General features: G+C 35.9%; 1 protein-coding gene across 4 annotated transcripts in view; it reads left to right on the top strand.

The window, feature by feature from the left end:
* Positions 1-325: 325 nt before the first annotated feature.
* CTNNA3 (catenin alpha 3) overlaps positions 326-26,367 on the top strand; it is a 456,698-nt gene continuing 430,656 nt past the window's right edge. For 3 of the 4 annotated variants that reach the window (XR_009959014.1, XM_062580675.1, XM_062580678.1), the window contains exons 1-3: positions 4,505-4,604; positions 11,217-11,323; positions 19,307-19,499. Coding sequence is in view for 3 of the 4 variants with exons in the window: in XM_062580675.1 (XP_062436659.1) it covers positions 4,580-4,604; positions 11,217-11,323; positions 19,307-19,499 (325 nt within the window). In the remaining variant the exon portion in view is untranslated. Of the gene's footprint in view, positions 410-4,504; positions 4,605-11,216; positions 11,324-19,306; positions 19,500-26,367 lie in introns of those variants that run through there. The other variant, XM_062580676.1, reaches the window with a different exon arrangement.

Here is a 26,367-nt window from a genome sequence, read left to right as displayed (position 1 = left end):
AATTACTTTTACTTTCCTGGTTCCCCTTTTCCCTCTTACGTTCAATCTAAATCACATTGATTTCTGAGGGGGTCTTGCCACTGACTTCAGTGGAGTCTGACTTAGGGTCTAAAAGCTCAGTGACAAACTGTTTGCATGACTAGGAATCAGCTTGGGCTTTCTTTAGGTGGTATTTTCAGTAACAAGTTGTCAGTGAAGTTGGGAACTAACAGTTTATAAAGAGGTCTCAGATGGGACTCCCCTCCCCATTCTGACTCTTTTCTCCTCCTGTTTTGTTTCTCACAGACTAGAAATGACAGGCAGTCAAACTTACTGTCTTACTCTCAGTGCCTCTAGAGTCAAGTTGCTTCAAGAAGGGTTCTTCACAGAGTTGTTTCCAGGATTTTTTGTTAGATTCTTCATTCAAAAGGTAAGATTGAAGGTGAATGAAGGGGATTTTCCACTTGGTGTAAGAACATTAAGCTATGCATTGAGCTATAGACTTAATCAAATAATGACCCTCAAAACTCAAATTTTAAAATTAAACCCTATTTTTATGGTCTGAGTATGTAAGAAATCATTGTGATTTTTGTCACTTAAAGCCATCTGAAATTTTGATTTGATTCCCACTATAAAAGTGGGAATGTTGTAGAAGTAGAAAGTGGCAAGAAGCCACTTCTCACTTGATTTTATATTGGAATCCTGTAAAAGGAAAGAAAATGTTATATGAATGCTGTTCCTTTAACAAAGTTTCACTCATTTTCTTTGCTGGATGCTGCTTCTAGTGCAGGGAAGGTTTAGGCAAGTACAGGTTACCATCTCAGTGTTGAAAATACTGAATTACTGTACAAAGCAACTTTGTGCAATTATTTTTGATGTTAAAACATAAAAGGCACTGTTCCTAAGTGAGGAATAATGAAGGGTGCTTACACTCAATATGATGCATTGACGATATTTCAAAAAGATTATGTACATGAAGACAAATTTCCATTATATAAAACCCATTTAGAACTCTCCCCTTAAAGACAAGGGGTGTGTTCAGAGCTGGTGCAGACCAAAAGGCTTCCAATAGCAAAGAATTAGACGTGATGACTACTATTTAGAAAAAGTAAAATATAAAGAATTGCCACTGTGTTCTCCTATTTCTCATCTGTTGGTCCATATTAGGAAACTAATCCAATATGGAACAATCTTATTGTAGAATTATTATTAAGCTAGATCCCTTTGAGAGTGACTTGGAATAAGGAGGGGAGTGTAAGAGGGACAGGAATATCTTTAGATATATCTCTGAGACTCTTTGATAAGAAATGATGTAGCAACTAAGTAGGTTTCTCTTTTGAGCTGTATTTTGATTTGGAATCAGTACCTGAGTTTTGAGGAAATGTGTCATGCAGTGCCAGGAGCCTCTGTGGAAGATCTAAGCTATGTCCTAAAAGCAGAGGTCTGTCCAGGTATACAGCATGGTGTGGTAGTGGGATTATGGTTTTGTTTAAATACTGTTTCTCTTTGTCCCCTGTTTTTTGATAGTACCTTTGCAGGTGATAACAAAGTAGCTATTTGTGGACTCAAAGAACAGTGCAGTTTGAGAGACATTTCCCTTCTTTCTCATGCATCTCTCAAAGCATAAAGTTAAGAAACAGCAATTGTATGTACTACCCTTATTTTTTTTTTTGTGTGTGTGTGTATGTGTCTATAGACAGAAGGGGAGAGTGATTTATATTACTTGGGTTGCTGGATGATACAAAGGCAGAATGGTACTTAATGGTGAAGCAAACTGGTGTCATACATAGATATGAAACACTAAACTCTGTTGTGAAGAGCAACAGTTGTAGAGGGAAAGAAAAACTTTTTTGTGATCTCTTTCCAATTGAGAAAAAAATAAATATTTGTTAAGCAAAACTGGTTATAATATAATGTTGCAATAGAAAACATTCAACACAACAAAAAGAGGAAACTCTGGGATTCCTTCTAAGAAAAATAACACTTAAAAACCTTTCAGTTGTACATCATGGAAGCTGTTTGTTTAGTTGTTTTTAATGATGAGTGATACACTATTTTTAGTGCAAGGTCAACTTGAACTTTATTTAACAGTCTCTGGTTCTGAATAGAGATAGGAACACTTTAAAAGTGATAAGAAAGAAGAGGCTTGGAGCCAAACCTTCTTAAACTATCATTACCAGCACAGGATAGCCATTCTTGTGGGAACTGTGTGCCACTTAAATAGAGGGATGCTTGTTCAGTGCTCAAACAAAGTGCATACAGTGAAAACAGCAGAGAAGTTCTCATCAAAGGATTTTTTTTTTAAAGAGAGGGTTTGAAATGGGTCCGAAGAATGCTAATGAAAACTCTTCTTTTTTTGTCTTTTTTGAAGTAAATGCTTTTTCAATATCTCAAATATCGCAAATACAGTTCCGAGACCTGGAACTTCAGTACCTAGAAAAATGTAGCTGGAGAAGTGTTAGAAAAGAGGGAAATGCTTTAATCTAGCTTCAATCCTAGGCCAAGCAGGATTAGTTTGGTCCTACTCTCACTTGTAATAATGTATGTCCTTTAGACTTTCATTGTGAAATTCGTGGTTTAGTGCTAATATAGTGAGAGCACTGTCAGACTCTGAAATTCCCGTGGTGATACTTAAATGGAGGAGGTTTTTCTAGCTCTGTCTACAGGCTCAGGGCTGTAATGCATAGTTCTAGATAGCTACTGGTTGAAGAGCGGAGTCTGACTTGTTAGTGCAAAGCCAAAAGCTCTGCAGCTAGTCAGACTGTATGATTCACACCTCTGCAGGAATGTCTCCTAGAATTAATCTGTGTTTCAACTGGCTGTAAATGCATTCATTCAGATAAGGCAATACTTTAGATAGTATACTTAAGGGAGAAGGAAATGTTAACTGACCTTACTAAGAATAAAAAATAACAATATTTGGGTAACTTTGACATGAGGATGGAAGATGAGATTATATTCTTTAGATTTATGTTTGGAAATGGAAACATCTGGAAATGTTTTACTCTTCTTAGCCTATCTACCGACCACAGTTAAGAAAGTCAGAGTAATGTGCTCTAGTGACTAGATGATTACGTCTTTGATTCTGCCACTGGCCTTCTGTGTGGTCTTGAGCAAGTCATTTATTTTTTTCTGGGATTATGTTTCTTTGTATAATAATAGAAGGTATTTTTGGAGAAGTACTTTTACAAAAAGTACTTTGATGGAAATCACTATAGAAAAAGTAGGCACTACTATTAAACAAGAAGAGAGAATGCCATTCTGAATGTTACAAACTATTTTTACTCTCAGCATTAAAAATGTCGTCCAGTTACTTCTCTAGGAATCTACCTAAACATGAGGCCTGGTTAAATAAAATAGCTTTCAGTGAATAAATTTTATTAACTGATATCTGAATCTTGCCACCTTCTTCAGCTCTCAGACTTGTTTTTTCCTTTGTGCTGCCTTTGCATTAGCAGACATCTTTCCTCTTAGTAATGATTAAAAAATGACAATCTAATGTTAGTGTAGCCTAATCACTTTGTATGAAACTAGGTAATTTATGAGGTGCATTATAAATTTTCCTCAGTGTTAAATGGGCCACATCATTCCCAGGTGTCAGACGTATTGCTCCATTCTAGTGCACACACTCTAGTGCCCGCAAAATACAGTAGGCCATCAAGCAGAAAAAGTCCATGTAGTTCTATTGCAAACAAGACTAGCAAAATTTAGCAGATAACTCCTCTGCCTTTTGAATATCTCATTTTTTGTATCAGCTAGCAGATTAAAGGAAAACATAGTCACTGTTACTGTTGCTTCTATAAAACTTGATTTGCACTCACTGTACTGATTCTGCAGCAAAAGGGCTGACAAATATTAGTTCCAGAGTGGTGTCAACACCAATTGATTAAGTTTATATAATAAATACCAATTTAAGTACAATATTCTATTAAATATTCTCAGCAGTGCTTTAATGCCTTGGAAGTCCTTGTGTGTCTTATACATGTGTTCCTTGTTTAAAAATATGTGTTTGGACTACTTTGTTTTTATAAAATACAGTTTCTGGTCTCTTTCCTGCTTTTTAGAAGGTAGTAGGCTTGTGCATTTCATGAACTTGATAGGATGCTATAGTGTATGTCAGTGGAGGATAACATACAATAGAAAAAAAAAAAAGAAAACAAGTTTGGTGCCAAATGGTTGGATAAGCGTCTGATGAATCCCTTTGCTGTCTGGTTCAAAAGTCTGAATCTGAGTCATTGCCTTGAGACAGAAGCTGGCATACAGCCAGAGTGTGTAGGAAAATAATAGCTGTGTTGAAAACTACAAGAATAAGCACAAGTAACGGCATTGGCATGTTTCGTGTCATCAGATTGCTCAAAATGAATTTAAAGGAGTTTTTTAACTTCTAAATTTTTGAGGGCCTATTTGTGCTTTAGTATATAGCTTTAAGGATGCCCATCCCCCTCCAGCAACCACTGTGTCCTGTCACTCATCCTGAAATACACTAGAGAGCTTGTCAGGCAGTGTGCTTGTAGATGCCTCAGAAGCCAAATAGTGAGCCAGAGCAGTTGCACTGAAGTTCCTAACACAAGGAAATTACATAGTTACTTTAGTGCTGCATATGGACCATTTGTTTTCTAGCATAGGTGAGTGATATGCTATTGGCTTTCTAATGATTTGATAGGAATTTGATTCTGAAGTTGTTTGCCTTATTTATGCGGAATACTTTAGGCTCTGCTTTCTGAAACTAATTGGTTTATGTCTGTGTACAGTGTACTTATACATTATCTAAAAACTGCAGATACTATGGTCACATTGTATTGCAGGTTGATGCAAACTTCTTTGTTTTTCGTGTGTCTTTTCTTAAACCAAAACATTCAGCAGTTTCAGTTTGGACACACCTGCTGGAAGGAAAAAGTTTGTGTTATCTTAAAGCATGCTGCACTTGAAATGTGCAGGTGGTTGCTTTTCTGGCTCTTCTGAGACAGAAGAACCATATCTTATGACATGTGCTTAACATCGTAAGTGTTGTAAGAACTGCTGGTCTACAGTGCTGAAATTGCCTACTGTAAAGTTTAATGTAGCCGAGTGTGAGGTTGTAACAGTCTTTTACCAAAATGTCTCATAGTTAAGGTCCCTACTGTAATTAAAGAGCAGATTATACTGGAATAGGTATGTACATTTTTTAAAAAATGGACTGAGATCTCCATTTTTTTCCTGAGGTGAGCACCAAAACTTGTTTGGTTAATGAGGATGTTGTCTGGAAGGAGCGAAGTTGGCTTTGTGAGTGGAAATATCAAGAAAAGCCCCAGAATGATCTTTACTGCTGACGTATTTTTCTTTCTATTACATTACTCTTGCCTTGATTAAAAAATTTTAATCTATATAAATACTTACTTACTAATACAGTAAATAATGGTAGCGAGAGCCTAATAAATTAAAAATCTGAAGTAGGTGTACCAAATAATTTAATATGTTGCAGTTTTCAATGCAGTGGCTTGCAAGTTAGTTCTTATGTTCAGACTGTGTTAAGGAAGTTCAGCAGTGATATAAGAATATTCAAACCCCCCCCCCAAAAAAAAAAAAAAAAAAAAAACCAAAAAACCAAACCTGTGGAGTCAACTAATGAACCTTTAAATAGATTATTTGCACCTTTGAATATAATTGAAATCTTTAGGAAATGAAAACACTTTCACAATAAAAACGATTTTTGACTTTGACTTTCAATTAATGATAATAATTTATGAGACTGACAGAGTGTGAAAAGACCACTATTGCATTCAAAAGTGGTTGTACCAGGCAGGACCAAAGCAAAGAGTAAAAATGGCTATTTTATAAAGCATGATAGGGCTTAAAACTGGAAAAAGAGAGAGAAATTCACAGCACACAGATTTTTTGAGCTGTAAAAAGGGGAATTGCCTTTGTAACGCTTCACAAATTTGGGACTGTTCAGAGGTAGGGTTCTGGAGCATAGTTATATCTAATAAGAACAAGTGAGTATAATTACAACTCTGTCTTATCTGCCAAATTTTATAAAAGACCTGGTCATCATTGTTGATCTGTAGCAGAGAAGATCTGCCATTGATCTGCAATAGTTGTGATGGATTTCAAGAGATACCCGTGTACTGGGGGGCTGGTAGAGATTATGCCAGTTAGTAAAAAAGGGACTTTTCAAAGTTAGGAAAAGATCCGGCTTGATGCCATCTCAGTGAAGCTGGAGGAGAGTGTCTGGTGGAATTCTATGGACTCATTAGAAGAAGAAACTTTTCAGCAGTTTGGATGCTTCTCTGCTGCATGGCTGGAAGTTCGTATGCTGCACCAACTTGTTAACAAGTGGGCATAGACATACCGCACCTTACATGCCAACCTTGCAGCTTCACCCAAAGGCTTATGCATTGTTGATTTATTATGGGAGAAGCAGGTTAAGAAGCTATTAAATAGCAGTCAAGTTCAGATGTAGAAACCAATTGAGAAGAGCAGGGAAGTGCATGATGGACATTTATGACTTCCAGAGTAAGTTACTGATATTGTAGGTAAAATTACTTTAACATAAAATCCCTTTTAACTTTTTAATATGTGTTATCTTTTAATTCAAAAGTGTGTGGATATCTGAATGCCAGTGGGAACCTGGTTTCCAGGTTACTGATAGCTCCCATGCTGGAAATGTTGCTGGAAGTAGCTCTCGTATAGCCATAGCTATAGACAAGCTTAAGGTTTAATCTACTTTGCAGACATGGAACCTTCTCTGAATCTTGGTTGCTAAAAATAGAATGATGCAGTTTGATAGGTGGTGTTTTTTTAAGGTTGTGTTTTATACTCAGCCTCTCTCTCTTGAAACATGGAGACTTCACTTACAATTCTCTATTTAATGTATTCCAAGGGAATTATACAGTTAAATATTTGGCTTTACTTATGTTTTTAGTTTCTGTACATGAGAAGTCAATGGATATTTAAGTAAGAAATACTACAGATTAAATACATAGTAAAAATAGAACTTGCTTGAGTGAGTACAAAACGTGTGTGTCTTTTTGTCTGAACTGAACTGCAAGAATGAACTTTGCAGACTCCAGATGCTCACCAAGGATGTATATGCACAATATTAAGAAACAAGGAGGTATTGCAGTTTCATGGTGACAAAAGGCTGTAGTTTTATAAAGGCCTGTGAATGATTGTGAATTTGTGGGAAAGGGCCACAGAACCATATTTATATACTATTTCAAGGGTGCGTGATTTAGATTATCATTACCCATCATGTCTTTTATTTTTCTTGATTCCTTCACCGAACAGCAGATGGAGAGAGTCTGCCTCATTTCTTGTTTTGTTGCAGACCCAGTATATTATCGAGAATTAATTACAATATTAGGCTATTTTTACAGTTTAATGATTCTGTAGAAACTAAATGGTGCCTAGAGTATACAGTCAGGCAAAAGCTGTATAAAACTTTTATCCTGAAGAAGCTGCTTTGTTTCTGGAAAAGGAAAAAAACTTCAATGTTTCACATTTCAGATATAATTTTTCAAAAATGATTGTTAGCAAGATATTAAGATTAGTGACAAAGTAAGTAATTATTTATTAAAACCAGGCAATCTAAACTATTGCTTGGGTATGTATGGCACAGTTAACTGAAGATATATGAAGCTGAGAACTAATAAAATAAGATGGAAGGATCGTAGAATGGGAGTATTTCAGCAGTGAGTAGACTGTGTGCATAACCTCCATTTTACTTTCAGTGCAAGTTTGTAATTGTAGAAAGTCGTCATTAATTTTTAAAAATCTAATTAGAATTAAAGTTGAAAGGAACAGAAAAGTTGTGCTTTGATGAAACAATGATCTACTCCTAGCAGAAGAGATGAATAACCTTATTTTATTAGGATTATTTTAAGTCAGGACCACAGCCGTGATGGTGGTTGCCCATTATTTCTTGCTTGAGCGAAGCTCTCCTTTTAAGTAGTCAAAGACATGGCTGTGATAAAGATAAAACTGAAGATGTGTTTTAGTACATTCATAAGCTAAGTTATGTCCTTACGTTAGTGTTAGTCCTTCATCTGTGAGACCAAATCTATTTCTACGATTAGATGAAAGTCTAGGGATGAATCACTGGCCCTGCTGGCATAAATAGTAAAACCTCCATTAACTTCCATAACGCTGCAAATTCTTCCAAATCCTTCACCAGATTTAAAAATAAATAAATAACGTGGATTAAAACTGGATGCTGTTTAGATCAATTACTTGAGTGTAATGCCTTTGTGTGCAGTGGTTTTCTGCTTGCATTATAGGGTTTCCAGGTGTCATGAGTGTCTCATCTGTTCTCATTCGATTATTGAAACAGTGGGCTGACCATTTAAATGCTAATACTGGCAACAAATAAATACTCCTATGGAAGTTGCCATGTCCCTTATTATGAGAGTTTGTCCTCCTCCAGAGCTTTTCAGAGGGTCTGCACTCTGGTTACTTCCTAATCTATGGAGGGATGAGGAGCAAGTGCTTAGTGTAAGCACATAGGAAATATTCTCCTGAATATAGAAGACTTTAACCGTGAAAGTGCTTTTGTAAACCAGTTGCATTGCTGATCTGAGAACACGTACACGTTGTTTTTTTTTATTAATCAGACTGCATGCATGATGATCTCTTTCTGTTGTGTTTCACCCCCCCCCCCTTTTTTTTCATTGTAATGCTTTGTTTCCAGGTCAGTTTTTTTGTCTGGGCAATTTTACTGTGCTCAAAGAGACTCTGAAAGTAGGAAATACAGAACTCTAAGAGTGCAGAACAGTTGTTTGTTAATCAATAGACACAACAGAGAGCTAGGACTGGTAAGCCACCAAACTGATATTCTCATCATTCTCCATGTGTCTTCAGCTCAGTGGTCATCAGTCAGATGGGGGTGGGTTGGCTTCCATTTCTTCTCTATAATGGGCTGATCTTTGATGATAGAGTTGCTTGCTTCCATTTCTTCGTTTTTTCCTGATAGTGATTTACACCTTTTATGTCAGTATTTTTTTTCTCAAATTCTTAAGCTAATAAGTATTACCATTTCAATGATTACAGTTCTGTATTTTAACTGTTCCCCCCTTTTTTAATCAAACAGTTCAAAAAGATTAAATAAATTCATGAATGGCATGTTCTCAAGTGGATACAAGATAGGAATTTGCTTTCCAGCATTCCTCAAACAATTCTGGCTGCTGGGGTAGTATGAGAAGTGGACCATAGGAAGTGACCAGGCTTACATGTCTTCCCTAAATAGTCTGACCAAGATGCACATATTGGGCTAGAATGACTATTGATCTGATCTAGTAGGGCATTTCTTATGTTAAACCATCATGGAGATTTTCTGAGTTGGATAACTTTCAGTATCTTCTTTCTGTTGTGGTTCTACTCAGTCTGAAATTGTGAAAACATCAGTTGAGCAAGGGTTAGAAGCAAGATATTTTGCCGTCTAGGAGCGTGCCCTAACTACTAGCCTCTACAGCTATGTTGTGTTTCCAATCTGCTTTGTTCCAAGCTCATTGAATATAGGTGTTTTATGGTGAGTTCAGTAAAATCAACAGAAGATACTGAGAATGATCCAGTTTAGAGCACTTTGACAGCTGCACCTGAGGCTGTTGGAATGAGAGGTGTGATCCATAGACTTGCACACATGCATTTTCATCACATGGAGGAGTATACATGACAATTCAAGCTGCAGAGGGGCTGTAGCCCCTTTGCTGACTAGGAGCCATCTGAGTTTCTGAAGCCCTCCTTACTGATTCGTCGGCCAGAAGGAGAACCACTTACACCGGCAATTTTGGGAGACTCGCATTTGTTTTCCTTGTTTTTTATTACAAGTGTCTAAAAGCTATAAGAGTAAAACATTTAAAATAATTGGCATTGGTATTTCTAGAGTTCTCATATTAAATAAGTAGAAGGAAAAGTGTAATTCTGGGTAGTCTGATCCCAAGTTTTTATTTTCTGTATCTTTTGACTTTGAATTAAAACTGAAAAATCAGTTCTTTGCAGAAGCTATTGCCTGAATGTCTGCAACTGCATATACTGGAACTTGGGGCTGCAACAAGCATCGCTTACAATAAAGCAATAAACTTGGTACTTGTATAACCTTTACTGAGAATGGCAAAAACCTAAGTTACGTCTAACCTTAATTCTTTAATTACCATTGATGTTATCTTTGCCTGCAAGTGAAATGTGAATACCTATTATGCTATAAACTTGCTATAGAAACTCTAATTCTATAGTGTTGTATTAAATCAATTCTAGGTTCACCAGAAGGTGACAATGTATCTTTTAGCCTGTGTGGTCACAGTACCTTATTACTTTATCATACAGCAGCAATGGTTGTAATAAGTCCTGTTTTAAAAGGACAGGTATCCATTATTTGTATGTTTGAAATCTTTATTGGCTATAAAGGCTTTACTGAGCTGTGTTTTATGGGAAATTAAGTTCCTGTCTTTTGTTAAAATGTCTTTTGTTTTGGGGCAATGATTAGTTGCATTTTGACTAAACTACAGAGATAATTCTATCCTAGCATGCACATACTTATCACCACGGTGGCCAAAGGCTTGAGTCAGGGCCCAGTAAATTCCATGAAAACCTTTAAATTAATATCAGTGGACTTTGGATCAAGCTCCTAAAGAATGGTTTATTCAATTTGAAGACTTTAGCTTTAATTCAGTCTTACTGACTTCAGTAATAGGTTTTCTGGACTTAATCTATCTTGACACTTAGCAAGTATTTGTATTACAGAGTGTAAGGTAAACTAAATGTTTCACTTTCTCCTGCCATTGATGGCCAGGACTTTAAAGAGTTGCTGTACATATTTTTGTTCTTGACCGCTGTCATTTAACATACTGCTTAAAGTATACGTATAATGTGTACAACAATAATATTTTTCTTTTATGATCAATTCAATAATATAATATATAAATTTTGGTTGAAAGTTCATTAGTATTGCTACTGGCTACTAGAGAATGTATATTCTTAGGTCTTCTAATACAATTTTTTGAGGTACAAAGTCAATTCAGAAATCTGGAAGACAAGAACAAAGCATTATACATACTAAATTTATAGTTTTACAGTTTGTGGGAGAATCTGTTTGTCTTTTCACAGTGTAGAAACAAGGAATCAGAAAGATTATTTCTCGGAATTCTAAGCCTGCCATCTAACCAAGTCTCTTCCACAATAAGTGATCTCAGGGCACTGAGAGATGGCTGGCACATGCCAGCCTTGCTGGCGTAATCGCTTACTTTAATTTTTTATTTTGTTTCTAGGTGAAATGTCAACAGAAGTGCCAAATGTTAAACTGAAAATTGATCCTGAGAATCTGCAGATCCAGACATTTACTGTGGAGAAACTACTGGAACCATTGATAATTCAGGTATTTCAGTGTTGCAGAAATTAAATTGGGTATCTGTAGAGGAAAGTGAATAAGAGTGAAGAACTTTGGCTAGGGACACTATTGTGAAAAGCATGGAGCAGAGTGGATACTCTGGCTCAGGAACTGTCCAAGGGAAATGCTTTCCCTATCTGGTAATTCATTTAGTCTCTTCCATTTTTGCGAAGTCTGCCACACAGTATTAAAACGAATGTAGCATGTTCTAACTAGTTTCTTGTGAATGTGTAGATGTAGAATGGATTACAAATTGAGTTCCAACACACAAAGTTTTTCATATTTTAAGTAGTGAGCAGAGTATAAAAGGGAGAGCTTGAAATCTCTAGGAAGGGTTGTATGAATCACGAAAACAAATACATTCTCTATATTTTAGAAGAGATGCCAAAAGATCATGTAATTATTGTATATTGTATGAACCTTGTTTAATTTGAAGGAAAAGTACTCAAATAACATGTGGACTCAGGGATTTATAAAAATGCTGTCAGATTTGTTGATGATACTTTCTTTTCAGGATATCATATTCAAGTTTTATTTTAAACATTCACCAGTTAAATATGGAGTGCTTAATGAAAGCATTTCTCACACACTATGTCTATATTATACATGGGTTAGAAATGTCTTTTTCCATACAGTGGAAAAAACTTAGCTGCAGAAGATCTGAACAGTTTTTACATGTATTGTGTATAACTAAAAGAATATTAAAAGACCTCTGTAGGAGTATGTTGTAGAAGAAAGAATTGAAAGCACATTTTCCATTTTGCATCTCAAGCTATTTTGAATTTCATTCTTATCTAGTACAAGGATGTTGGGGCACCTGCTTCTAATTAGTCGATTACATGTAGCACAAGGATGCCAGCCTATTGCTATCTTTTAGCTTTGCCAAGATGTTGCAGATCAAACTACTTGTCACAGCTGTACACTGGTTATTTAATATTCTTTCCCTTGTGCCTATGGGAACATTTGTCGGTTGCTGCTCTGACTGCAGTTTGTGTAGGTAAGCCTAAGGTGACTTTAAACTGGCTGACTTGACTATTGCTAGCTGTATAGATGCATATTCAAGGATATATAGCAGGAGAAGCTATAAATGACAAGTAATATTTATCTGCTCCATGCTTACCATGTGATCATGCTAGTTCTTATCATAGGCCTTAAAATAGGTCACTTTTAGTCATGTTCTTACATTTTGAGTGACGTAGCTTGGTTCCACTCAGTGCAAAGTCTTTCTGCAATGAAAGTAGCCAAGGAGATTCTTACTTCCTTTTCGGGAAGTTACCCTAAAACAATTATCTGGCTGCCGCTTCAGAGTATGATTACAAGGTGGCCTTCCAAGAGATGTAAACACTTGCATAAAAATTGGATTCTGAATATTACTTTCAAATTAACTGCACTTTCAAAGGTTGAATTTTTGTAATTCTGCTGAGACACAAAACAAAAGTGATAATTGCTAACAGTTGTCATTGGTTTCCATTTGTTCCAGTGTATGGTTTCGATCATTTTTGTTATATATGTGAATACATATGTAAATGTACTGAATGCAGAATGTCCAGCTGCTTCTGGATTGTTACTGCATGCAACAGTTTAACATTTGCAATAGTTGATAATGTCTTCTCTGTCAGTCTGACTTCTGGACACGTGTGTTTGTAAATCTTTGTTTCTCTTTGTTTTCTCTGTGAAGTCAATGCGCTATGCTTACTCCGTCTTGGACTGTTTGTGGTTTTGTTACTTTTTGTTGCTTTGTTTTGTTACTTTTTTTACTTAAAAAAGGAATGACATGTTCACTAAGTTTTCTATAATTTTTCAAATTGCAAATTCAAGTGTTTAAAATGTTAAATTTTTAAAAAGATGCTACATAAATAAAATAATCATTTGAATTAAGACTGAAACTATTATTATTGTATTTAAACAGATATTAAAGAAAAAATATTTTTTCTCTCTCAATTTATTAATTGGCTTCATTTGACTGCACTTGGACCCTTGTATTTATGATAAATTTCATTATTCCACAAATGCCCTTCTTCTCACATGCACTGCTGTGATGGCATCTTTACTGATTTGTTATGGGAGTTGGTCATTTGCATGATTTGTTATGGGAGTTGGTCATTTGCATGCTGGTTCCCTGGACTTACCAAAGAGTGGTCACCAAATAGTGTTGAATTATAGTTAATGAAGCAGTACTTAATAAGGTCGGAGTAAAGAATAATACTGAGATAAAAGATGTGGACAAGAAACCATCAAATATGTTTGGTGTTATCGTTCTCAGGTCTGTTTACACTCTCATGTCGGAAAAGTCCTTTATTTATTTTAGAACTGCTACATATATTCTAGCATCTAATAAAAATGAAGAGGTGCTGATAATACTTTGTAACAGATATTCTAGAAAGAGTGACTTTTTAAAATCACTCAATTCATCAAAATACTAGTTTCTCTTTAACAAAGTTTTGTTTTCTCCATTTAAATGTTTGCTGCTCCTTAGCTCACTTATCCAACTCTTTATTCATTTTTCTTAATTATCTTTCAAATTTCTGAGCTGTCTCACTCATTTTGTCTGCCTTTAATTCTTTATCTTCTGCATGAGTATGATGGACGGTGTATAAAACCTGAGTCACAGCTGAATAGTCTGTTCAGAATTGTCAAGCTGGAGTATCTTACGTGTATGGATTATGAAATTAATCTTGGAGTGGTAGGCCTACATCTCTTTGATAGAGATCAAAGAGATTTTGCATTGGAAAGCCTTGTATTGTATAATGACAGTAGGTCAGACTGTGTTCAAGCAGCTGTAAAACTATAGGCATTTTTAGAGTAAATGAAGGAACATAAATTAATAAAAATCTTAGCCTGTGCTTTGTAGGATCAAAAAATACTATCCAACAAGAAACCTCATTCCAGGAAAAAAAATGAAAGAAAAAAAAGAAAAAAAGAAAAAAAAAAACCCTATTTCAGCTATAAAAACAAAATAGTAGTCTTAGGCTTCTTTAAAAAGCTTTAGTCTGTTAAAAATGGAAACTCTTTGATTCAAAGAGTTGAATTCTTTGAACCAAAGAGTTTAGCTGGTGGTGTGTTTTATTTTTTATTTTTCCTTCTCAACATTTAGTTTGTTTATCTCACAACAGAAATGTGGCAGGGAAGGAAACTGGCAATTTTGAGATGTGAGGAGACAAAATGTTGAAAATGCAAAAGCAGAGGTTAAAGCCGATATTAATTAAAGGATTACTAAGGTGCTGGAAGTGCAATAAATGAAAACTGATCTGCGATTAGAAAAGAAAATTAGATAAGATTAGAAAAGAAAATCACAGATTAAAAATGCGAAGTACTGTGCTCTGGCCTGACTCATTTGGCAGCTGCTTCTCTGAACATAGTTTAACTGTATTTTGAGATATATGTTCTATTTTATTTAATAGTCTTAATATCATGCTCTGATGGGAAAGAGAAGTTTGTACTACCCAGTTATGTTAAAACTTAGAACAATCATTAGGTTAACAGTGTCGATTAGGGAGGAAATAAAGAAAAAGAGACTGTGTGGAAGTCAGCTTGCAAATGACTGTACTAGATTCCCTCCCTCTTCCCTCTAACCTGTAATTGACAATGGTGATCTTTTTGAAACTGTGAAAATGGAATGACCCATTGTTTTGCATATAAAAACCTCTCTGACTTGGGAACTACCTCATCCATCCTGGGATTATATAACACAATCCCCCTAAATTACAACATTTAGGGTGTTTTCAGGTCACCAGTCTCACTGCCTGTCCCTCTTTGCATCCTAGACAGCGGCCTGATCCAAAGTTCAAAGTGCTGTGCAGTGCTATATAGCAATAGAAGCTTACCTGTTGGAAGTGGCATAATTGCATTATTTCAGTTCCATATCCAGCATAGTAAACTGTTTTTTTCAGGAGGATGTGCTACCTGCTTGCTGTTTTCAGTGTATTGAGAACAGGAAGTTTTTTTTTTTTTTTTTTTTTTTTTATCATCTGATTGCCCCTCAAAGGATTTCTCTCTGTCCATGGTTTTCCTGTTATTCCAAGTGTTTTGGGGACATTGATTTTGAAGGGAAGGCTTTTAGATAAAGTTTCTTCAAGATTTGCAAATCAAGATGGCAAAAGCATCTGGCACATTAAAAAATTATAGTTGTCAAAGTTGTCACTGTTCAACTGATAGCTGCCATGGTATAAATTTGGAACGTGTGTAGACAATCTTTCCTTAAATCTGGGCTTTTATCAGAGATGCACTCTGTCGTGGAACGATTAGTATGAAACAATCAGTAGATCATGAAGTGTTTCATTAGCATAGCTAGTGCCTATTATTTGTCAAGCTTGTGCTAGATTCATTCACAAAATGCAGTGCTTAACGTAATGGAAAATATCCTCTTTTTTTATTTCATCCTCAGAGACTGAAATCATTTAATATCTTTACTGTAATCATTACACAGTAATATTAGTAATGTTAAGGTATCAATTTGATTCCATAGCAAAGTATCATGAGAATTTTTCTTTTGAATTTATATACAACCAGAAGTTATGAAAGCTGTGACTGTAAGAGATTAACATAGCTTCATGAATTCATCAGGAAGCATTTCTTAGTAGCTCTTGGTCTGTAATCATTCCAAATCTCATAAGCTGCAATTTTATCATTTATTTGGAGATTATATGTATAAAGATGTTATATGTATATGCACACATGTATGTGTATTGTGTGTGTGTATATGTATATATAAACAAATATGTGTAAGAACTTTTCCTTCCTGAACATCATCTCTTCTATTTATATTTGATACATATATACAACATAAGGAAAGCTTATGACTGCAAGCAATAAAAATGTTTTACAGAACACACAATCACACATGTATTTTAGGATCCCTTGTATCACTGATCAAAAATAGGCAGACTAAAAGGCATTTATTCTCACCTGTCATCCAAACCGATAAAAGGTTTGGCTGTACATACACGAGTCACGTGCTGTTGTATTTTTAGTTCCATATATGGTGACCTTACTTTCAAGCACAATGAAAATGATTAACTGGGATTTGTTGGTATGGGCAATAATTTGTTATCCCCAAATATCTGGCTTAGACAAAGGACTGTTAGTGTTTGAAACAATAAGCAGGTGGCTTTGCCAGTGTCATTAGACAGCTAAGTTCAAGTGCCTCTTTTTTTTTTTTTTTTTTCTCAAATGTCTAGGACTGCAGTTGTCCTGAACTTAATACCTTTTCAACAGCAAAGAGCTGTTTTGTGATTGATTTACTTTTACAGTAGTAACAAGGTGAACCAAGCCCTTTTGTTCTAAAGGTACCAAAGCATTATTTTCCATAACCACTGAAATATTAAAGGTCTATATTTAAAGGCTAGTCAGGAACTGAGTATAACTTCTTAAGAATTCCAGCACGGTTCCCTACGATTTCAGTATTTGGGGCAACCATGACAAAACGCTCCTCCAGCCTAATAAAGATTGGCAATAACAAGTACCAACAACATGATTCAGCTTTACAGCTATGATAACATATGGACTTGAAAATCACACTTACAAAAAGTTTGTGCTTTTAATACAACTCTGTTTCTCTTCTGACAGATACAAAATAACCTCTTGATGATAAATGATTTCTGCTGAATGCTGGGAGACAGGCATGTTGTGTACAGCAATAAGAAAGTGTATTTATAACTAAGAGATGCAATAAGGCATAAACTGGACAAATGGGGACAAACTTCTGATTCTTTTTCCTATAATGCTATCATTTTGACTCTATTCTATCCTTACAGTACAAACTGTATTGACAATGGATCTAAAGGGCACACAACATTAACTACTGTGTAGTTCAATTTTTTTTCTATCTAAGATCTGCAAAAAGTGTTTGCATTCATCCTTGAGAATCTGTAGAGCGGTCTGAGTAGTGTTTCTGTATCCATTAAGCTCTTTGAGCCAAGGACTACCGGTCAAATTTTGATTGGTATTTGAGATAAGAAGCTGCCTCTGTTAAATAGCAGTAGACCCATTTCCATGAAAATCATTGTTTTAGTTTCTGATGTTTCTTGACAGTTTTGCTGAAGAGGAAGTCTTGCAGTCGTGAGCTTTCACCTGTAGGAGTGACTATTTTTTGTATTTTTCTATTTGTTTTATTTGCTTTCCTCCTCTTCTAAAACATATTAATAAACACTACATGGAATGGTATTTCACTTAAGAATGAAACTACAGTAAAAATAAGAGATATAAAATATGCTAGTAAAATGTTTCTTGGAACGATGATTAAAAAAGTAAGACATTTAAATGATGTCTTTAACTTAATAGGTTGTTGGGGTTGCTTCCAAATTTTTTTACATTCAGTTTTCTGCCTTCCTTGTAAGAAGTGTCAGCCTGTAAGCTGTTTAACCATTTTTTAAAATGTTATTGTAGATTCTGCATTAAATACTCTAGAAATAATGTTTTAGGGTTTCTAAAATTAGAAATTATTTAGAGTCTCACAGTGCATTCTCTACCAGCTGGTTGGTTTATATGCAATAAATAATTTCATTTACTTTCTCTTGTGGCAGAGCTTCAGTTAGAAAAATACCCAAGCTCTCTTTAATAATCTGAGCCAGAGATATTTGTGTGACTGACTGTCTTGTGACTTTCCAAGGTAGTTGATAACAAGAGGTTGGTCTTTGTTCTCTATCCCAAAATTCCACATGGATAAGATAGGGGCCAAGGCTTTTTCTTTCAAGGATGTGTTCGAAGAAATGCTTCCTGAGGATCTTTGTTAGAGTTGCTTTTTAAAAGTGTTGATTCATGAGAAGCATGAAAGTGTATGGATTCATGGACAAGGTTTAATAGTGAACTTGGACACAGGAACTTATCCTTATTGTATACTTGTGAAAGGAGCACTTTTCCGTAGATGAGCTCAAACCACAAGCTGTGCTGCAGCCGTGAGCTAAGTTGCATGTTGGACTAGAAAGTTCAAACACAGCTTTTGCTTTGCTTGTGCAATGGTATTGTCAGTTCCCTTACTGCACAAAGAAATAGGCTGCTTTAACGTGATTGGAACGCCATTTAACAAACCTGAACAATTATGTACACATGAAATGTACTCACTGAACTCCAAGATTAGATTTTTGCTTAATATTATACTGTCTGTGTTCTGGCACAGAGAACGGAAGTAGGAGGATTGAAAAAACATCAGTGAACTTAATGAAAATAAAGTGTGTTTTGAAATGTCTGTATAACACTTTTCTTTAAAAATCTCTTAGGTGTGTTCCCTTATTATGACAGCTCTAGCAATGCTTCAGTTTGTTAGAAACGTTCTGTTGGAGTGTGGAGGTTGTGCTCAGCTGATGAGGAATTTGGAGTGGGTTACTGTATAAAAATAACTTCTTTATGAATGTTGAAGTGTATTGTTAAAAAGCTACAGTTTGGACAAAGCTGCTGTAATCTAGATTGTGGGTAAAATTATGTACAATGTTAATGTGTGAAAAGCCCTCAGAATTCTAAAGTGCTGAATTCTGACCACTGTGAACCTCCTCTGCAAGAAGAAAAAGCATTTTGAGATGCATCTGTACTCATCTTGGGTATTTGTTCCTGAGATAGCTTGGGAGACAGAGAAGTGTGGGAAGATGAAGCACTGATTATAATGCCTACCTTGACTGAGGTCTCTATAAATATCGTAAGTTATTTTTGTATCATAAAGAAATTTTACCAAAAGCAGTGTCAGTAGTTTTTATTAGATCTAATGTGACAGTGAGGTTTCCACTGACTTGACTTTGATGCCTTTAGAGTGAAGCACGCAAAGATCATGCATCTTAGGTAATGTGACCTGTCAAAGCTTAATTGATAGTTTTGCCCATTCTCACTGTGCATGCTGGGCTTGCCTGCTGCTCTCCAAAGCAGAGAGAATCCCATTGTTTATTCTCGACTATATTAATTTGATTTTTAAAATATGAAAACAATGTTAACTAACTTGTTGCAGAACTTAAACCACTGTTGTCGTCTTGTTTCTTTTAAACGTAGGTTACAACACTAGTGAACTGTCCACAGAATCCTTCTAGCAAGAAAAAGGGACGTTCCAAAAGAGCTCGTGTCTTGCTAGCCTCTGTGGAAGAAGCCACTTGGAATCTACTGGACAAGGGAACAAAAATTGCCAAGGAAGCAACTGTGTTTAAAGAGGAACTTCATTCAGCCCTCCATGATGTACAAAAAGAGAGTAAGCATGCACCCTGAGGGATTAGCTTACACATGCTGTAACCTCACTATCAAAATTAATTAATGAAAAAAACTTTAAGTAAAATATTTTTAGTAAGATAGAAGTTTTTTCCAGCTGTGACCATATTGGGAAGTACAAATTTCTTCTGTTTCATTTTTCGTTGCATGAAAATTATGTTTGTTTACTTTTTTGGTTTCGCTGCCAAAAATGAATGTGTTCCTGTCAGGGATTTGGTTGTTGGGAAAAAAGAAATAATATTGCTAGCTCCCGTGAAAACTTGGATGACAAGTCATAGCTGGCAAATTACTATCTGCAAAATTTAGTATGGGAGAAGGGGATCTCATTTTGAGTCTTTTTCCCAATAGTCCTTTTTCATGTTTATGACTCTGGAATTTTTTGTTTCCCTATGAGTTCAGGACAGAAGAAGAATTTTTTACAGAGAAAAATACTTTTTTTTTTTTTTTTTAATGAAGGACATACTGAAATTGCTTAGATTTTGTAGTTCTCTACTTAAAACCAAGCAACATCAAGCTGCTTAAGTTAAACTTCTTTTTGAGCATTTGCACCAAAATGTTTCATCAAAATATTTGTGGAGTTTAGCACAACTTCAGCCATACTGAGCTGTGATTTTCAGTACTGTTTAGAGTATTCACTTTTCACTGGAAAATAGATACATGAAATAAGAGTTACAGCGCTCACTGATGTCTAAATATTCATGCACCAATTTTAAAATGCCTGATGAGTGAAAACCAAGAAGATGGCATGTAGACCTGGCAATGACGCACATGAAGCCTAAACCAGAGACTTGATGTTGTAAAGGGCTTAATTCTGTAAACAATCCTGCAGTATCCACCAGTGTAAAAAGTTGGTGGGAGAAACCCTTTAGTTGTACTGGATTTTTCAAAGACTTTGCCCAGCTCAGTGAGAGCAGTATTTGACTTTAAAAATAATTTAGAAATTGTAAAGTATTTTCCTTATCAAAAAGGTCATTGCCAAGTTGATTAGATTAGGTAATATTCTGTTAGTGGCAATGCATGCATGCGTGCATGCACACACATGCGTGCACACACACACACTTTGACTCTTGCCACATTCAATCCAGCTAAACTGTGCAAGATTGCATTGGATACAAATCTTAATAGTTTGGCCCATTATATATTGCAGTAATTGTCTGGTGTTATGGTATTTATTTTCAAATTAGTTTAATGATTCTTTTCAAGCCATGTGATACAGATGTCTCTGAACTTCATAGATAGTTAATTTCTAGTTTAAATAATGAATTATTAGCAATAACATATTTGCAAGCTATTTTATTACATTCTGTAGATTCTCCAAATGTGCTGTAAAGGTAGTTTTATTGAACTATGTTAGAGACAGCAACAATTATTAAGCAAGTACATGCTAGGCATTGACAATAACTGTACCGCTGTCAATGTTTTAAAGTGCTAGTAAGTTGGAGAGAAATAGGACTGGTTAAATGAAGCTGGGATATGTACAAAAAATATGCTTTGTTGTGTGGATTTTTCAGCTTGGAGATACTTGAATGTAATTTTCTCTGATAGCACTGATAGAGTAGTGTGCAATCTAGGCCTCATTGTGGAAAAACACATTGGTGAGTGTTTTGGCTTCCCCCCCCCCCCCCCCCCCCCCCAAGTTAAGACAGGAATTAATTCATTCCCTCTCAGTGGCTGTTAAGGAAATGTTTAAGTTTATACATGCTTCAGTGCTGCTCTTGAAAAAACTGTTTTCATGAATCAAGGATTAATGTCTTTTAGATGGAAGTTTGAAAACAGATAATTTTCTTCTTTTGTGAGGTAGCAAGGATTTAATTTGAGAAGATAATGTAGGGCTCTCTGGAGTTACATTTTGAGACTACAATAAGAGAAAGATTTCTTTGTTTAAGCTTCTGAAGGCCCTCCCTGATAGAGCAGCTCGTATTTGGCCAATTTATGCTTTATTCCAATTTCCTAATGACCCCTCTCACCATTTCCATCCGGACTCCCCAAATAGGACTAGCTTTTATGATCTACTGAGAACACTGTTAGTCACTTTTTTTCTGTCAGGCTGTATCTGTTACAAACTCTGATTTTTGCTCTCCCTGTGGAAGTTTGGTGAATAAGCTGGCCGGGTGAATAAGGCCAAGCTGAAATAGTTGTATCTCGGATGGCAGGTGTCCAAAACAGGTTCCTGTAGAAATCAGCCTTAAAAACTGATTTGGGAGAAGGTCTCGGAGAAAAAAGGGGACAGAGAAGTAATGCTTTTGGTTCAAGGTCACGTGGGAAAGATTTCCTCTCATCAACACTCCTTGAATTTCATAAATGAATGGTTCCAAGTGTTTGCCTGGGATCAGATTAAGAGGGACTGATGGAAGCCTTCCCAAATAAGTGAGAACAGGCAAGCAAAGAGCAATGATCTACTCAATAAAATTATTGTCAGACGATGTTATCAGATGAGTTAGTAACCAAGCTTGGTTTTATTAGAGGGCAAAGTAGACTTTAATCTTTTTTTCACTGCTGAGCAGCATTCTTAAGCCACATGACAATTTGTGCCTGAAAGACTGTGCATCAATCATTTAAGTCAGGTCTTCATATCATCTGCTCTTAGTAAAGTTGCAACTACTTCAGATAATTTTTCTTTTGTATTTTGTCTTCCTGCATGTGCAGTTGGGCCAATTTCTGAGTCTCTGCTGCTGTGCAGGGTAGTGGTTACTAGATACTGGCTTCTTACTGCTTCCAGAGGTGGCTACTTTTCAGCATTTATGATGTATGCGTATTTTGTCTGAGGTACTTCAGGGTGCTTTTGAGATGAAAAGGGTTATAACCAGCAAATATCATTGCTCTCTCTTAAACTGATCAGGTGGGTTTTGTTTTTAAGTCATTCATTTTGAAGTACTCCTGTAACCCATCCGTTCTAGGCAGGTAACACAGGATACAAAGGAAACTTATGGTTTTATAATGATTTTTACACATAGATAATGCAAAAACATTTCACATTTTCCATTTGTTTATTGATTCTCAGCCAAGACCAGAGATGACTACAAAAATAAATAGTGCATAAAGCAGATGTATATACAGCTCATACATTTTAAAAAAAGCTAAGTCAGTATTATCACCTATCATTATGCAATGACAAATAGAGTGCTCACAGCACATCTTCCTCCAAAGATTTGCTGAACTGTTCAGTTAATTTTAAGAAGTTCATGAACAATTGTACAATAAATAGCTTATTAATTTTGCAAGTATTTTTAGACTTTGAGCTGTATATGTATTTTTTAATTTGTGGTATGCCACATCGTATGTAACTTTATTTTGTATTATTCAAATCACATTTTGCTGCAGTTAGATGTCTAATGTGATTCGCTTCAAGCTCTCTGGAACGATGTGGGTCGTAAATTCTGATAAAATGTGTTTACATGCAGCTACTTGCTGTCGATATCATAGCATACAGTATTTGTAAGTGTATTTTTTTATGGTGACTGGCAGGTGTTTTTATTCGTATGCTTTTAAATCAGTTATGAATTTCTGCATGTGGCTGCAGCTTTTATTACTAGATAGTGGAATTTTGAAACAATCCTCTACATAATTTCACTCAGATTTGGACCAAACTATCAGTCCTAGAGTGGCAGACTAACACCTGGAAAGTGTAAATAAGATCTCTCTTCTGTTCATGTTCTAGCTTCTGACTCACACTGAGCATGTTAAGTTGAAGATTGTGACGAAGATTTTGAATGGGTACGGCCAGTGTGCAAATGCTCCAGTTACCTTTGGAGTTCAGTGTTAGGAGTTCATTTTGGAGAAGTGATAGAATTTTTTCAAGAATGATGATGATAATCCTGTTCATAATATTTTCTTGGGGGAGTAAAGGGACAAGTTAGCAGACCAAGGGAAGAGCAGATGTGAGAAGATTAATATGTTGTATTTAACTCATTTCATGACTTGTAATGTTTTCAGAAATGGAGGCATGGTTATGGCATAGCTGACTGCAGTTTGGTCTCAATGAATGGTATCAGTGTATGAGATTTCGGTCTCTCAAATTCAGTTGAATTTTGCTATTGACATCTGAAAGCAATGTTGCTTTAATGGATGGCAGGCATATTTCCTGGATACATTCAGTTTCTGCTGTTGCTTACCTCTAGAAAGTTTTATCAAAGATAAAACAGTCTGATTGTTTTAATATGGCAGTTTTATGCATTTTTCTTTGAGCTTCTTTTCAAAATAGTCCTTTATAGGGCTATCTCCTTCCACATTTTGATTCTCCTTCTGCAACACTCTTAAAATGGATCACGAGACAGGCCTGTGCAGGCTGTCAGTAGGCTCTGAGCTTCACCCAGAAAGCTACCGAGGAATTGCCATGTCTTCCTTTCGATATGGTTTGGTGAAGTTGCTTTAAAGGGTACTCTTGTAGACGTATGTGTGAGTATGTGTGTGTGTGTGTATATATATATGCATATATATATATGTATGTATTATATATTTAATGACAAAATAGGATATTAAAACCAGATATAAACATTTTAGAAAAAAATCTAATTGCCAGATTTCATATATAGAACATTTCAAAAAAATGCCTTCTGATTCATAATCTGCTATGAAATAGTTGTAAAATAACTAACCTTTAATAAAGAGGAATAAGAAGCATTGTTCAACAACAAATACTTCTGACACCAAATATCACACTATGTAACCTGTGTCTCAGTTCTGATGCTTAATCATTTTTAAACAGTGATGTAGTTTATGGAAGGAATCATTATTGTCTGAATTTGCGTGGCAAGAATGATTTTTTTTTTTTGCATTTATGTGACAGTGTGATTACAATTTATTTTTCAAACAGCCACAGCAGCTAAAATGTTTGATATTTATTGCCATTTCTTAGTGACCCTGTATGGTCAGAAGTGCAACAGTTGTTGCCCGTGTTGTTTCCATCTATTGCAATGTCAGTGTGTTGTATGTGTTTAGCTGTTATTGTGTCTCAACTGTGTTCCTAGATAAGCCTTAAATCACACATAGCATAGTTAAAAGCATTACTTGCTGGTGTTAAATTTTGAATTTTCTTTTTCTTGAAATTTCTTTTTGAGTTAACTTTTGAGAGAAAATTAGGAAATCTCATCTGATATTTTGATTGTTCAGATTTAGTATGTCTTCTGACAGAAAATAAGGGAGATAAAAGTTTGGCTTAGAAGAAATTACCATTCACTGGCAAAAAATGGAGAAGGTACTGTAAGGATATTCATTAAAGGGAGAGGAGAGTGATCTCTTGTATTATCACAGAATGAAGTTAGAAGGGACTTTTAGATATCATCTAATCCCCCTGCTCAATCAGGATCAGCTAGATCAGGCTGCCCAGGACCCTGTCCGGATAGCTTATGAGTATCTCCAACCTCTCTGGGCACCCGTCCCAGGGTTCAGTCACCCTCACAGTAAAAAAGCTTTTCCTTATGTGCAGATAGAATCACCTGTGTTTTGGTTTGTGACCATTGCCTCTCATCCTGTCACTGGGCAGCACTGAAAAGAGCGTGGTTCCACCTTTTTTACACTCTCTCAGCAGATATTCATACACATTGATAAGATTTTCCCTCGGTCTTCTCTTCTCCAGGCTGAACAGTCCGTTGCGCTCTCAGCCTCTACTCACATGAGAGATGTTCCAGGCCCTTAATCATTTCTGTGTCCCTTTGCTGGACTTGCTTCAATGTGTTTGTATCTCTCCTGTACTGGGGAGCCATTCTGGAAACATAATTAGGGTATCAAAGTGTCTTAAAATCACCTGTGCTATAAACTCTTTTCATCAAACCAAGAACAGCTCCCTCATAGAAAAGCTGCTTCTGACATCACCAGTGCTGGATCCGATGTCCCTGAGTGGGAAAGGGGGAATGAAGATACTGATGCAAGGCATAAAATGTGGGCGTATGTGGTGGCTCTGATTACACATCAGGAACAGCTGTATGATAGTGGAAATGGAACTTCCTTGTGTGAAGCAGTAAAATAATTGCAGTGCAACAGAATACAGTAGTATCTGAGTGGGGTGAGAGAACCTGTGTGGCAGAAAAAAATATGTCCAGTAGTATCTGTAGAAAGTTATTGCGAGAATCTGAGTTACCATGCTGTTGAATATTAGGAACATGTAGGAGATACTTATCTCTTTTCCTCTGACACTAATAGTGCCACATCCAACTGGCTGACTGAAGCAGAATTCTTTGTTTGCTGCAGCAGATAAAGGTGATGCTTGTGGGAACAGAATAGGTGATCATGCTAGTGATTAGTATTGCTTCATCTGTGTGTTTTTGGAAAAGGTAGGTAGTTTTACATTCCACAAGACACTGATTCCCAACCTTCTCTGGTCATGGTTCTGCTTGTGAGGGAATTCATGCCTGCTGGACTTCAAATGCTAGTGTAAATCAGAGGTCATAGATTTGCTGTTGTTGGTTTAAGCCATTGATTTTTCCATTGAGTTTGAAATAAACTCATAAACTGACATGGCTCTCAAATTGTTCATAGAGGGATTCTTACAGAAAGACTTGCTCCTACTAGATGTGCAGACAACAGCAGTCACACATAGGTATTTGTTCTTCTGTCTTCAATAACTAGAAGATTCATTGTTACTTCAGATGTAGCTAAAGTAATCCATATCTTCATAATCACTGAAGACATGATAATTACAATGTATATTATGCAGGCATATATCCTTCAGCAGTTAAAAAAAAAAAAAAAAAAAAAAAGCTCAAGTGACTTAGCAGTGCAAACCTAGCTACTGGAAGACTGAGTGTCTAAGAACACATTTTGATGCTTAACACATTGCATAGTCCAGGGAACATCAGGAGAATAGAAATTCTCTCTTTTTATTGGCTCCAATACCTCCCTGCCTCCATCAGTGA

Source organism: Rhea pennata, chromosome 7, assembly GCF_028389875.1.
Source record: "Rhea pennata isolate bPtePen1 chromosome 7, bPtePen1.pri, whole genome shotgun sequence".
Taxonomy (NCBI): domain Eukaryota; kingdom Metazoa; phylum Chordata; class Aves; order Rheiformes; family Rheidae; genus Rhea; species Rhea pennata.
The sequence above is the reverse complement of the archived record's forward strand: the minus strand, read 5'-3'. Positions and strand labels throughout refer to the sequence as shown.